Here is a 12,021-nt window from a genome sequence, read left to right as displayed (position 1 = left end):
CTAGAGGAGAAAAGAAACCTCCAAAAAAGCCTGCCCACCCACACCTGGCCAAAACCTTTGCCAACTCCATCAGACGCTGGGTGGGCCACACTTATGGAAGCAATAGCCGGGGCCCTTCTGAACAAGGAAAGATTTTTGTGACTTGCTTCCGGTGGGAGTGAGACTGCCAGCTGAAAGGGGGATGCATTCACACAGGCTTCCTCTTTCCCATTAGTATTGGAAGTGAGGGCAGCATGGCATGAGAATGGGGGTCAGGAGGAGACAAGAGAGAAGCCCAGCTCCCTAGACCACTGCCAACTGAGGTTCCCTCCCATGTGCCACCACTTCTCTCTCCCTTGTCCTCTCCATGTCAGTCCCCTCCTGACTCACCCCCGGATCCCCTAGGAGTCCCTAGCGCCCCACACTGATATTGCAGGTCTTGCAGCTGGGGTCTTTCTTGGCATCGGCAGTCGAAAGGCTCATCAGCTGGTGCCCACTGATTTCACCCAGAGTGCCAAGCGACAGGTCGACTGGTTCCGTGTAGATGAGCTCCAGGATGAGATCCTGGGCATGGCGGAAGACCAGCTCTCCGTCTTCCACACTGCAGGTCAGGAACTTGTTGCAGGCAATGTCCAGAAGGGGAAGGCGGTCCCGGCAGAAGCGGTCACCCTGGGAGCCTTTGGGGGCCAGTACCAGGATGGCATAGTGGTAGGCTGTGTACATACAATAAAAGTCTGCAAAGTAGAGATTGGTGCTGGGGTTAAAGAGGCGCTGGGCTGGGATCTGGAAGCGCCATCGGCCATAGGGGGAGTCCTGAGGGGGCTGGCCGGTGTTGAACTCAGTGTTACAGCTGAAGAAGACACCGTGGAGCATACCACTGGTAGGAGAGCCGTGGCTGCCGCTGTTGTCCTTCAGGTAAGGCTGAAGCATGTTCCCACAGTGAGTCCTGCTGGGCCAGGGGGGAGGTCGGGGAGAGAATGGGGGTCTGTTAGCGGCCCTTTGCTGCTTTGTGGGGGAAAAGAGAAGAAATCTACTTGTGCCAGCTCCTAGGCTCTGCCATGGGGAACCTCTAGTGCCTTCACGTCAAATGTAGAAGCCTAGCGTGTTAGGGCTGGAAGTTCTCAGAACTCCGAGATGATCTAAACCCCTCACTTTATAAACTGAGGAAACAGCACCGCAGGAAGAGGACAAATGGCTTGCCCAAAGCCAGGCTGAAAGTTAGCTCATAATAATGCTATATGGTGCCTTAAGGTGTGCAAAAGCACTTTATGAATATCTCTCCAGAGATACAACCCTGAGACTTGGGTGCCATTGTTATCCCCATTTTATAGTTAAGGAAATTGAGCCACAGAAAGATTAAGTGATTTGCCTAGGGTCACACAGCTGCTTAGTGTCTGAGCTCAATATACTGTGTGAGCTCTTCAGCTGCTCCCAAACCTTAGTTAGAGCTCAGCTCTTCTCTCTCCCAGTCCAGGGTTCTTTCCATTGTACCTGCCTTGCTTCCCCAGGGGCGTCTCAGCTTCTAAAAGATGCCAGTATGCTCTCCCCCAGAAATGGAACCATACTTAGCACAGCGCCTGACACTTAATAATAATGCTTATCGACAGACTGATTAGAACAAAATTAAGTTGTTGAAGGCAGTGCTGTATAGAAGCAGATAGAGCTCTGCTGATGATTACTACTCATGTAACCTCACACAAATTAGGTAATCACTCTGTGCCTCAGTTTCCCCATTTGTAAAATAAAAAGGGTGGATTACATAGCCTCTGAGATTCCTTCCAGTTCTAAATCTATGATCCTAAATCATTCTCTCGGCCCCTCTCTGAAGCTAATGACAATAATAATTACTTTTTAACATTTAGGCAGTCTACTAATCCACCATCCAAAGGCATACACTTTTAATAGTTTTTCTAGTAGTGTGGATGAATTAACATCGGCACGCTTTATTGACTAAGGACATACATTTGGGAGACAGTGGATGTATTCAGGATTAAAGGTCAAGTTGGGGAAGAGAGTGAAGCTCACTGGATAACTTTAATAGCAGAGCTAAACAGGATGGACGCTGAGACACACATGCACATGCATGCATACACACTCTCGCTCTCTTTCTCTCTCATATATATATATACTCATGCTGGGTGAAGACCCACGGGTCTCAGATTTCCTACTCAGCTGAGGATGATGAAGTAATTCCAGCCAGGGATAAATGGAAAGAGGGCTTAACCATGATACAGAGAGATATGAGGGTTCCAGGGAAAGGAATAGGGGGAGGAAAAGACTGACCCAAAAGAAGACAAAAAATAACTAGAAGGCAAGAAATAAATGATCCCATATGGAAACCTCTGGGGAACCCAAACATACTGTACCTGGCATGCTGGAAGTACTCCTTGTGCTGGTTCCGGTAGAAGACAGAGAATCGGAGCATACGCCCGGCGATCTGTTCTGCCTTCTCTTGCAGCTGTGCCAAATGCTCTTTGGCATAATCTATAAAGAGTCCAAGTGAGCCCAAGGGTGTCATACCAGCTGGGGGCCTTTTGCCACCTTGCCCATGCTTCAAAACCCCTCCCCAATTATGACCAACCAGATCCCCAGGACAACTAGCTGTATCCTGAATTTTCGGCAGGTTCATTAACAGATGTGACAGCCCCTGATCCAAACACCGAATCAGCCTTTGCTTTGGATGTTGCTTGCCACCCTTGTCCATGCTTTTCCTTTTTTTTTCTTTTTTTCCTTCTCAATGTCTTTCCCCCTCATTCCCCCCTTTTCATCTGTCCCTGAGGAGAATAGCTGATCAAATGATCTGTAGTAAAGCCCAGAGCTCTGAGGACCTAAGGGAGCCTCTCTTCCTGGGAATAACTGAACTAGAAGAGGCCCCCAGAGAACAGAACAACAGGGAAACATTTTGGGGGTATGGTCCCTACTGATACCTTTCTAGTCACACTACTAAGTGAACCCTGGCCGTGGAAAAGGAGAATTTTGTGGAGAAGGCCCACAGGGAGCCAGGTAGTGTGTACTGTCCTCTCTTCATCCCATTGCTGTGTCTGGGAAGGGGGTGGGGGGCTGAATCTACTATTTTCCATGTGGAAAAGCCAGGGGGAACTGGGATACCTGGGAATGTGGCCCCTTGGACAAAGGCCAGAGAACTAGGGCTCAGGGAGCTCATTTGAGGATGCTGTTGGGGAGTTGTGCCTTTGGGCCTGAAGGGGGAGCTGCTTGGGTCTTAGGGGCCCTTATTTACCTCCTGTGCAGAACTCAACGGTCTCACTCCATCCAGAGACCAGATATTCTCCGTCACTTTGCTTCACTGCAGTCTGCACGGCCACACTGTATTCTGTGCGGGGGCTCAGGAACCAGTGACCCCTCACCGTCATGGGCAGGGGCACTGCTTTTGCCACCAGTTTTGTGGGGACATCCTATAGGACATGGTGAGAAGAAGGTGAGTACCCAGGAGTCGGGCTAGCTGGTCTGCCCTCTCTGCAGCCTCCGACATACCTGAAATGTCCCTCCCACTCACCAGGACGCCACCCTCCCCTGGGGGGTCTCCCATACCGAGGGCCCAAGGCAGGGAAGACTCACACCACCTCCACCTCCCCACCCCCATGAACTATTGTTTTCCCACTCATGCCGAGAGGAATCACTAATGCGGTTCAGATTCTCCCCAGCATCCCTAACCCCCCAATTCCCCCAACATCCAGTTTTCTTGAGAGCTAGAGAAAAATGACTGGTAGAGGGAGGGCCCTAAGGTTGGGGGCGGTGAGGACTTCTTTTTTTGAGGAAGACTTCTCCAAGAGCACTCCGCACTGCAGGGCTGTCTCCACGGCAACAGCAAATGCTAAGAAGCCGGGGAGGAAAGAAAAAATGACTTATGTTGGGGGGGGGGTGTAGAGGGATGGCAGTGGTGGTGGTGGCGATGGTGGTGATGTTAAGCATTCTGTTGCTGTGGCAACTGGCCTGCCAAAAGACACCCAGATCCAAGGAAACGGTTCCAGGGGGGGATGGTGAGTAACCTGTTTTGATGTTCTGTCATCATTGGACCAGTTCTTTCCCACCTCCCTCTTCTTTCCTTTTCCCCCAGTTTGGGAAAGTGGAAACTTTCCTCCTCTGTTCTCCACACTCCTCAGAGTGGAGGTCTCCCCCTGTAGAAGAGAGATGATGCCTCCCAGGGGAAGGAAAAAGTGGGTAGCAACACCGACATCTTCCCAGACAAACTGTGATAGACGGTGCATGATAGAGATAGTCTGGGGGCAAAACTTGCCCCTGATCATCAAGAGCTGGGGTAGAACACAGGATCATATCCTTGTCCATGGGGAACCTCCCAGCTAGCACTCAAAGGTAGTTCTGGAATCTAACGTTGCGGCTGGATTTGAACTTGAGACTTGAGCCCTAAGAGTGGCGTTATAATCCTTCACTTTCCCCTGTTCTTCTTGGCTGCCCGGAAGCCTCGAGAACCATTCAAGTGATATTACTGTGAGTTGTTTGAGTTGTAGGTATGGTCTATGTGTACGTGGAAGGGGTGGTGGTGGTGTTTGCTCGCATCCTTTCTCCCCCAACATGCCACCTACTCACCCTATGCTTGAATTTGTTGGAGTTCTTATTCTCCTTCTTGTTGAGGTCAATGAAGTAATGAGTGACCCTCTCTAGGTCACTGCCCTCCATGGCCCAGGAGATGCGAAAGGAGTCACAGGTGATGTTATTGATCTCAATGCTGTGTGGGGTAGACAGCAGCATCTCCATGCTCTCCTCTGGCTCAGCTCCTAGGGGGAATGGCGGTGGGGCAGTCAATGCTATTTCCCTATGGTTTCCCCAAGACTATTTCTTTCTCTTGCCTTCCCCAGCCCACTCCACCTACACACATATGGGAACCTGTGTTCAGAGGGGGCATCCACTGCAGCCAGGCTAGTGTCTCCACATTCCCAGATCTGATCTTGGAGAAGCACTCAGGGGGACCAGGGTTATTTTGGAGTAGGAAGACTATCCTTCTCCCCACCCTTGGGAGGTGGGAAGGGTGCCTTCTCCCATTCTGCAGCCCCCTGCAGTTCTCAGCTCTCTGCAGAGGGGAAGGCGTAGCAGACGGCACCTGGCAGGTGGCAGAGGCAATGAGAATGTTGCAAGCGCAGGGCAGGACAGATTCAGAGCAGATGGAGCTGGGGAGGAAGGGGGGTGCCTCTGGGCTAGCAGGCATCAAAAAAGAAAGGGACAACGATGGGGGAGGGGAGGGACGACAAAAAGAGAAAATGAAGGGGGATAGCAAGAGGTAACTTTTAAGGACTGTAATAAGGTGAAAGGGAGTAGATTCAGAGAGATCCAGTTGTCACAAGAATCTTGGAGAGATAAGGTAGTATTCTTTCTTTTATCTCTTTTTAAAAAGAGACTCAGAACTCAATTAGGTCAGTAGTACCCCACCCCTTACAGGTAGCACAGGCGTGTACAGGTGCAGAACAGGTATGTATGGAAGTAGTTCGTGGATAGGATGTAGGTGTCGTGTTCTAATGTCACAAGCTGTGGCTTTCCTCCTATGCTGTTAATAATAGTCAACCCTTGAATTTCTCTGCCTTTATTCTCTCCCCTCCATCTCTTGGAATCTCTATTTATTTCATGCTATCACAGTATCTTTCTCCTTCCTTCTTACCTGTCCCATCAGTGCCTGACACATAGCATCACCTGTTTCCTTTCCCCACAAAATCTCCCTTCCCCCTCTCTCTAACCTTTCATCAGAGTTGTGTCAAAAGATCATCAAGACCTTGCATAATCAGGCTTGCAAAAAACAATCTCCTGAAGACAACTGAGAGTTAGGTGGCATGAGTATTAAGTCCATTTAGCAGAGGAGAATACTGAGACTCGGAGATATTAAGTGGCTTGCTCATAATCACCAAAGGGCATTTTTATCTGAGGCAGATCTTTTGGCCTTCAGTCAAAACTCAGGTCCTTAGACTTCAGAGTTCATATGCTATCTATGCATTATGCCACAACTTGTCCAGCCTCTCCAGGAGTTGTTTTTGTTTTTGTTTTTTGCTTTCCCACCTGGTTTCAGTTATGCCCATTAACACCAGTACTAGCATGAGTGGTTTTAACTAGAGGGGGCCAAAGAGGAAAGAAGGTGACTCAGCCATGTATCAAAGATACCACCCATTGGTGTGGCCTCTTCAGGCATGGGGCTAGTAGAAGTAAAATGATCAAGATACCAAGTTAGAGACTCCCCTTGAAGAGAATGTCTCTCCTCTTTGCGAAGAGGTCTAATCTTGTTCTATAATTCAGGGAGAGAGGAGGAAGTCTGGAGATGAGTGATCAGAGGGAACCTGATCCCCGGGATCTCTCTCCCCTTTTGTTTCTTTTTATAACCCTTTACCGTTCCATCTCTTCTCTTTTCCTCTCCATAACATACCAACCTATGGTGTAGTTGAAAGAATTCAGGACCTGTAGTGAGGAAAGTCCTAGGCTGAAATCCTACCCCTGATGTTTGTTAGCTTTGTGACCTTGGGCAAGTCACTTAACCTTAGAGTCTCTGCTTCCTCATCTGGGAAATAGGACAGTAATGTCTACTACATAGATTTATTGTATGGACCTAATGAGCTAAGTTTATTAAGCACACTTTCAAGTGCTATATAATTTTTGGTTATTTTTCTTACCTGGTTCCATTTTTTTAACCCTTATCTTTTTAAACCCTTACATTACTAAGTTTTGATTCTAAAATAGGAGAGTGGTGAGAGTTAGATGAACAGGGCTAAGTGTCTTGCTCAGGGTCACACAGCTAAGAAGTGTTTGAGTTCAGATTTGAACCTATGTCCTCCTGACTCTAGGTCTGTTGCTCTATCCGCTGTACTACCTAGCCCTTCCTACCCCCACACACACTTGTTCACTTTCACTCTTTCATCTCTTTCCTTAACTCTGTCCACAATCTGGGTCCCTGCAGCAGAATACCTGGCTTTCCACTGAATGGAATCTTCTTGTCGCCTCTATCCATTTTCCAGTGAGTAAGGGGGATCTGTGGTGGGCTTAGGAAGCAGATTTTTCTTTGTACCTACCCTAGAAGTAGGTGCTTTTGCTTCTAGCTAATAGAAGTTCAGCTTATATATTCCCCTTCAGTTAAAACTGCTCAGAGCCTGGCACCCCCACATTTAACTGTGAGACATTTGGGTGACAGGTACAATGTATGCATATAGGTGGGGGTAGGATTGAGCCTTTCATGGTGTCATTTCTGTATTGTGCCTTGGTTTCTCCACCCTAAAATCTTTCCTTGCCACTTGTGAAGCTTAATCAGCTTTCCCTGTTCCATGCCAGCCTTTAGCACAATGCCTGGCACACAGAAGAGGCTCAATAAGTGCTTATTAACTAACTGACATCATTTGGATATCTCTCTAGAGTGCATGGCATATGGGCATGGGGAGGGATATGTAGATGTGAGGAGCTTTTGGTAAATAAGCAGTCAAATGCTACCCAAGAAAAACCAACCCCAGGATTACACAGAATCTGCTGCCCTGGGAGCACCCCTAGGTGAAAGAGCCAGCTAACAAATCACTGGGACATGACTGGCAATACCAAGCAAACCTCTCTACCTTTGCCATGTCCACCTCAAACTCATGGAGATGGCTGTAGGGCTACAGCCTAGCCTTGATATATACCCAAGAGGCCCCTTTACCAATCTGCATGGAGGAGGCAGGAATTCCTAGATCGATGCCCATACCCCATCAGGTTCTATTGAAGGGAACAGCTGCTGTCTGATGAGGGAGGGTCTGGAGAGTGGGTTCTCCAACGCCTGGGCCACTGCCCCCCTCCTAATAATTTTCTGTACTCTCCCTATGATCTGGCAGAGCTAAGTAGCCTCCACCATCCTTGCTCTTGGAGTATGAAGATGGCTGGTCCTGGGAGAGCCATAATGCTAGGGCTCTGGTGGACAGAGGGTGGGGGCGAACCATTCCGTCTCCTACGCCCAGATGAGTTGGGGAAGGGCAGGGTATGAGGGACAGGCTGAGGCAACACCCTAGAGAAACACCTCCACTCTCATGTACACATGCAGACAGACATACGTTCACACACCCACCTAGGGGCACATCCACACATAGACGCTGCCCCCCACCTACGCAGGAGTATATCCACCCCTGGGTGCACCCCTTCCCCCACAACTGTGCCTACCGACTCACATACTTGCACAGGACCCCTCCAACTCCCCACAGACACATTCTTCTATGCATTCATATACCTTTTGCCTGATTACCTTGCATTTGAAAAGTCCCTGACGCTTATCCCACCCACATAGCCATCATATCTGTAGATGTCCTCATGTATGTGCGTGTCAGCTCCTAGGCACTCCTACTCACAAGTCAGAGTCGGGGAAGGCGCATACAGTAGGAACAGACACATGCCTCCACCTCCACAAGAAACCCAGGAGTGCCCACATCCCCACAGGGCACTGCCTGCTCTCTCAGGCACACGGGCTCGCCTCTGGATAGGCTTTAGCAATGTACCGTGTGTCAAGGCTGAAGCAACCCTAGGCAGAACATACACCCCCAGAGACCTGCCTCTAACGACACCGTCACACATGATCATTTATTCTCTCTCCCACCTACCAACCACTTTCGTGCTCTATGGTTAGGCCTCCCCCTAGGGAGAGGCGGTGGGTGGGCCCCCACCCCGCACGTGCATGTATGTGCATGCATGACACACACAACATGCCCACGCCATGCCCATTTCACTGAAGGCGGGCACATGCCAACACATACCAAAGTAGCCCTCCTCCAATAAACTGCTCCCAGGCTCTTCACACGGACACTCACACGGACACAGGAACTCATAGACTGGTACACATGGTCACACAGGTTAAAACACATAGCCAGACACTGCCACCCCCTCCTACCCGGCACTCACGCTTCCCTGTGCATCTAGGGAGATGCACCCCCCTCCTGGCAACATGCACACATGCTGCGCACACAGGCACCCATATTTCTGCCACGCACATACCCACAAGCAGCCCATATGCCACCAGAAACCTCTCCTCCCAACCTGCTGTGTCCCCATTGGCACTGTTCACTGCAGCAGGGCTGGTCACGAGGTGACTGAGCAGAATTGTGCCCCGGAGCCCGAGTCCAGTCCTCACTTTTACCAAAGGCCCCCTGGGAAGGGGGTGGCATGCCAGGGTGAGTGTCCAGTGCAGGGCCAAGAGGACAAGAGTCTGCATCTCCTAACTGTCCCCCCCTCCATTATCCCAGGGGTGGCAATGCCCCCACCCCCCACCCCGCTCGCCCCGGGGGCATCAGGTTGCTTCTGGGAGGGAGAGTAGCTTACCTGTCTCCACCAGGTGCTGCAGAAGAAGACCTGGCAAGGACGGGGACCGCTGTCCGCAGCTGCTCCCCTGCGGGGCTGGGGCCGGCGGAAGGCGCTGCCCTCCTGGCTTTACAAGCAGCGGCACTGGCTTGCTGGGCTCCTGGCAGCTGAGGACCTTTCTTCCATGCGGCTTCTTCCCCTGGCAGCGCCTGTCTCTCCCTCTCTCTCTGGGGCACACACTGACTGCTGCCTCCTATGAAACGTCCGCTAAGCCTCACAGGAGAAAAAGCAAAATCAAAGCAGCGTGCGTGGAGGGGAGAGACTGGGGAGAGAGCAAGATGAGAGAGAGAGGTACAGGGAGAAGAGGGGGTGAGAGAGAGAGAGAGAGAGAGAGAGAGAGAGAGAGAGAGAGAGAGAGAGAGACCAACTGAATCTGGCTCCACCAATGGGATCGGTGACTGCACAGCGTCAGGTGATAAAAGAAGCTCTGTCCCTGCTCTCTCCCTGGGGCTGGGTGGGAGGAGGAAAGGGCAGGGGGTGGGGGGGTCTCCCAGGGAACAGAACAGAGTTGCTTTTGATGATGACTGATACCCTTTCCCCCATTCTTCCTGGGAAAAAAGTTGCCCCTAATGGGAAATGTCTGCAGCCCCTAACTTCAGAATGATGGTCCCTAGGCAAAAGGGTTAAGGAGAACTCAGTCAATCAACACTCACTAAGTGCCTACTATGTGCCAGGAACCTGTGCTAAGTGCTAGGGATACCAAAAAGGCAAAAGATGGCCCCTGCCCTCAAAGAGTTTACAATCTAATGGAGAAGACATTTAGCAAACAAATAGGTACAAATAAGCTGTGTACAGGATAAATAGGAAAGAATTAAGAGAAGGTCCTGGAATTAAGAAGCAAGGGGCCAGGAAGCCCCAGTGCCAGATTTCTGATTGGGGAAAAGGGGAAAAGAGAAGAACTAGTAGGTTGGGGATGGGATCCTATTTCATGAGGCAGGTTGTCAAAAGATACCTGGGGGGGGTTCTATCTTTAGCCTTGTTCTTGTCCTGGTCTTAGAACTTTGCATCAAGGAGGAGCTCAGTTTCCCTCCTAGTAACTTAAAAGTTAACAAAGCTTTCTGCAGAAACGGGGTGGGGTGGTGATCTGTGCTTGGTTGATGAGCGTCAGCTAGAAGTTAAGAATCTATTAGGGAAAGGAGTGGGAGAAAGCAGTGGAGCCAGAAGGGTGTGGAAAATACACATGAAGGAAAAAGGATGTCAGGGTTGTAGGAGAACAAGCAGTTAGTTAACTGTGCCCATCCCTGTTAAAACTTTATTGTCAGGAGAAGAAAAACACAGGGTCAATCTCGGGGACCACACCAAGCACACTGTCCTGTGCCCTGGACATCCGAGCACATACTTCTACAAGAAATATTCTGTTTGCCAAGAAATAAGGATCCTGAGGTGACATTTGGGAGAAAAAATGATTTGGGGGATTTGTAATCACACAACAAGCATTAATGGAGAAACCACTATATCACCTAATACTTTGGGAGATACCTAAAGGAAAAATAATAAGATATAGTCCCTGCCCTCAATCTTGTTCCTAAGATTACATATGTGAAATAGCAAACAAGAGACTTAATAATAATATACGAAATCTGCCACCTGGATAATTAAGTTCAACCTGGATTCAGAGAACATGGAGATCCGTTCCATTTAACTCAATTAGACAAGCATTTGTTTACTGTGTACCAAACTCTGGGGATGGGGTGGAAATTCTGTGTGCTAAAGTATTGGGATTGGGGGGAGAACACTGTGTGCTAAATGTTGGGGGGGTGGGACAACTTCCCCCTAAGAGTTTGCATTCTACTGAGGTGGAAGTGGGGTGGGGAAGAACATGGCCCCAGACACAAACTGGATGGGCCTGTGACTTTAATTGTACAGGGAACTCCCAAACATGAAGCTACTTCTATCAGTGAAAGATGACACCTGTTCCATTGAGGTACAGAGAGGTGCGGTGACCTGCTTGAGCCAGGAGACCTCAGAACTGGAACTTGAACTCAGGCCTTCCTGACTTTCTGGTGTTCCTGAGTAAATGCAAAGAAATTTAGAGGGGTAGGAGAAGAGATCAGAAAAGGCCTCCTAGTAAGAGTGATACTTGAGTTGTACTAGTGATTCTGTGAAACCGAAGAGAGGAAGGAGAACTTTTCAGCTTGGGTAGGCCTGGGGGTAGGAGATATGGGACCTTGTATACAGGGAATGCTAAATTGGCACACTTGGTTCAAATGAAGACTGTATGAAGGGAAGTAATGCATAATCAGCCGGGCAAGACAGATTGGAGCCAAACTGCAAAGAGCTTTAAATACCAAATTCAGGTTATATTTTATCTTAGGATTCCCAAAGATTTTTGTGGAGAAAGAAGTCAGTCATGATCTAACCTGTGCTTTAGAAATATCATTTTGGCAGCTATGTCAAGGATGGTTTGATGGATTGGAGAAGGGAGAAGCTAGATACAGGGAAGACTGATTCAGGCTAGAATAATCATCAAAGGCCTGGGTAAGGAGATGAGATATATCAAGGAAGAAGCATTGAGTTGATGGAGTAGGAGTGATAATGGAAGGAAGTATAATGGAATAGAAAAGTATAATGGAAAAGGAGTATAATGGAAGAAAGAGTAATGGAATCTCCCCTGAAAGAGGAGAGATTGGCAGCAACTCAGTGATGGGGAAGCAAAGTTGTCCAAAGCAGTCAAGGTTGTGAAGGAGGAACAAGGAGAACTTTGGGCAAAATACTTCCAGGAGC

General features: G+C 49.2%; 1 protein-coding gene across 1 annotated transcript; it reads right to left on the bottom strand.

Moving 5' to 3' along the window:
* Positions 1–390: 390 nt before the first annotated feature.
* On the bottom strand, positions 391–9,091 carry LOC123234832 (phytanoyl-CoA 2-hydroxylase interacting protein). The gene is made up of 5 exons (XM_044660819.1): positions 8,977–9,091; positions 4,546–4,733; positions 3,218–3,392; positions 2,346–2,463; positions 391–925 (listed from the first exon to the last, which is right to left on the bottom strand). The coding sequence occupies exons 2-5, from the start codon at positions 4,711–4,713 to the stop codon at positions 391–393; spliced, it is 996 nt and encodes a 331-aa protein (XP_044516754.1). The 5' UTR covers positions 4,714–4,733; positions 8,977–9,091.
* Between the last annotated feature and the right edge of the window lie 2,930 nt (positions 9,092–12,021).

The sequence above is a fragment of the Gracilinanus agilis genome, chromosome 2, assembly GCF_016433145.1.
Source record: "Gracilinanus agilis isolate LMUSP501 chromosome 2, AgileGrace, whole genome shotgun sequence".
Classification (NCBI taxonomy): domain Eukaryota; kingdom Metazoa; phylum Chordata; class Mammalia; order Didelphimorphia; family Didelphidae; genus Gracilinanus; species Gracilinanus agilis.
Note: the sequence above shows the minus strand (reverse complement) of the source record. Positions and strands in the feature narration are given on the sequence as shown.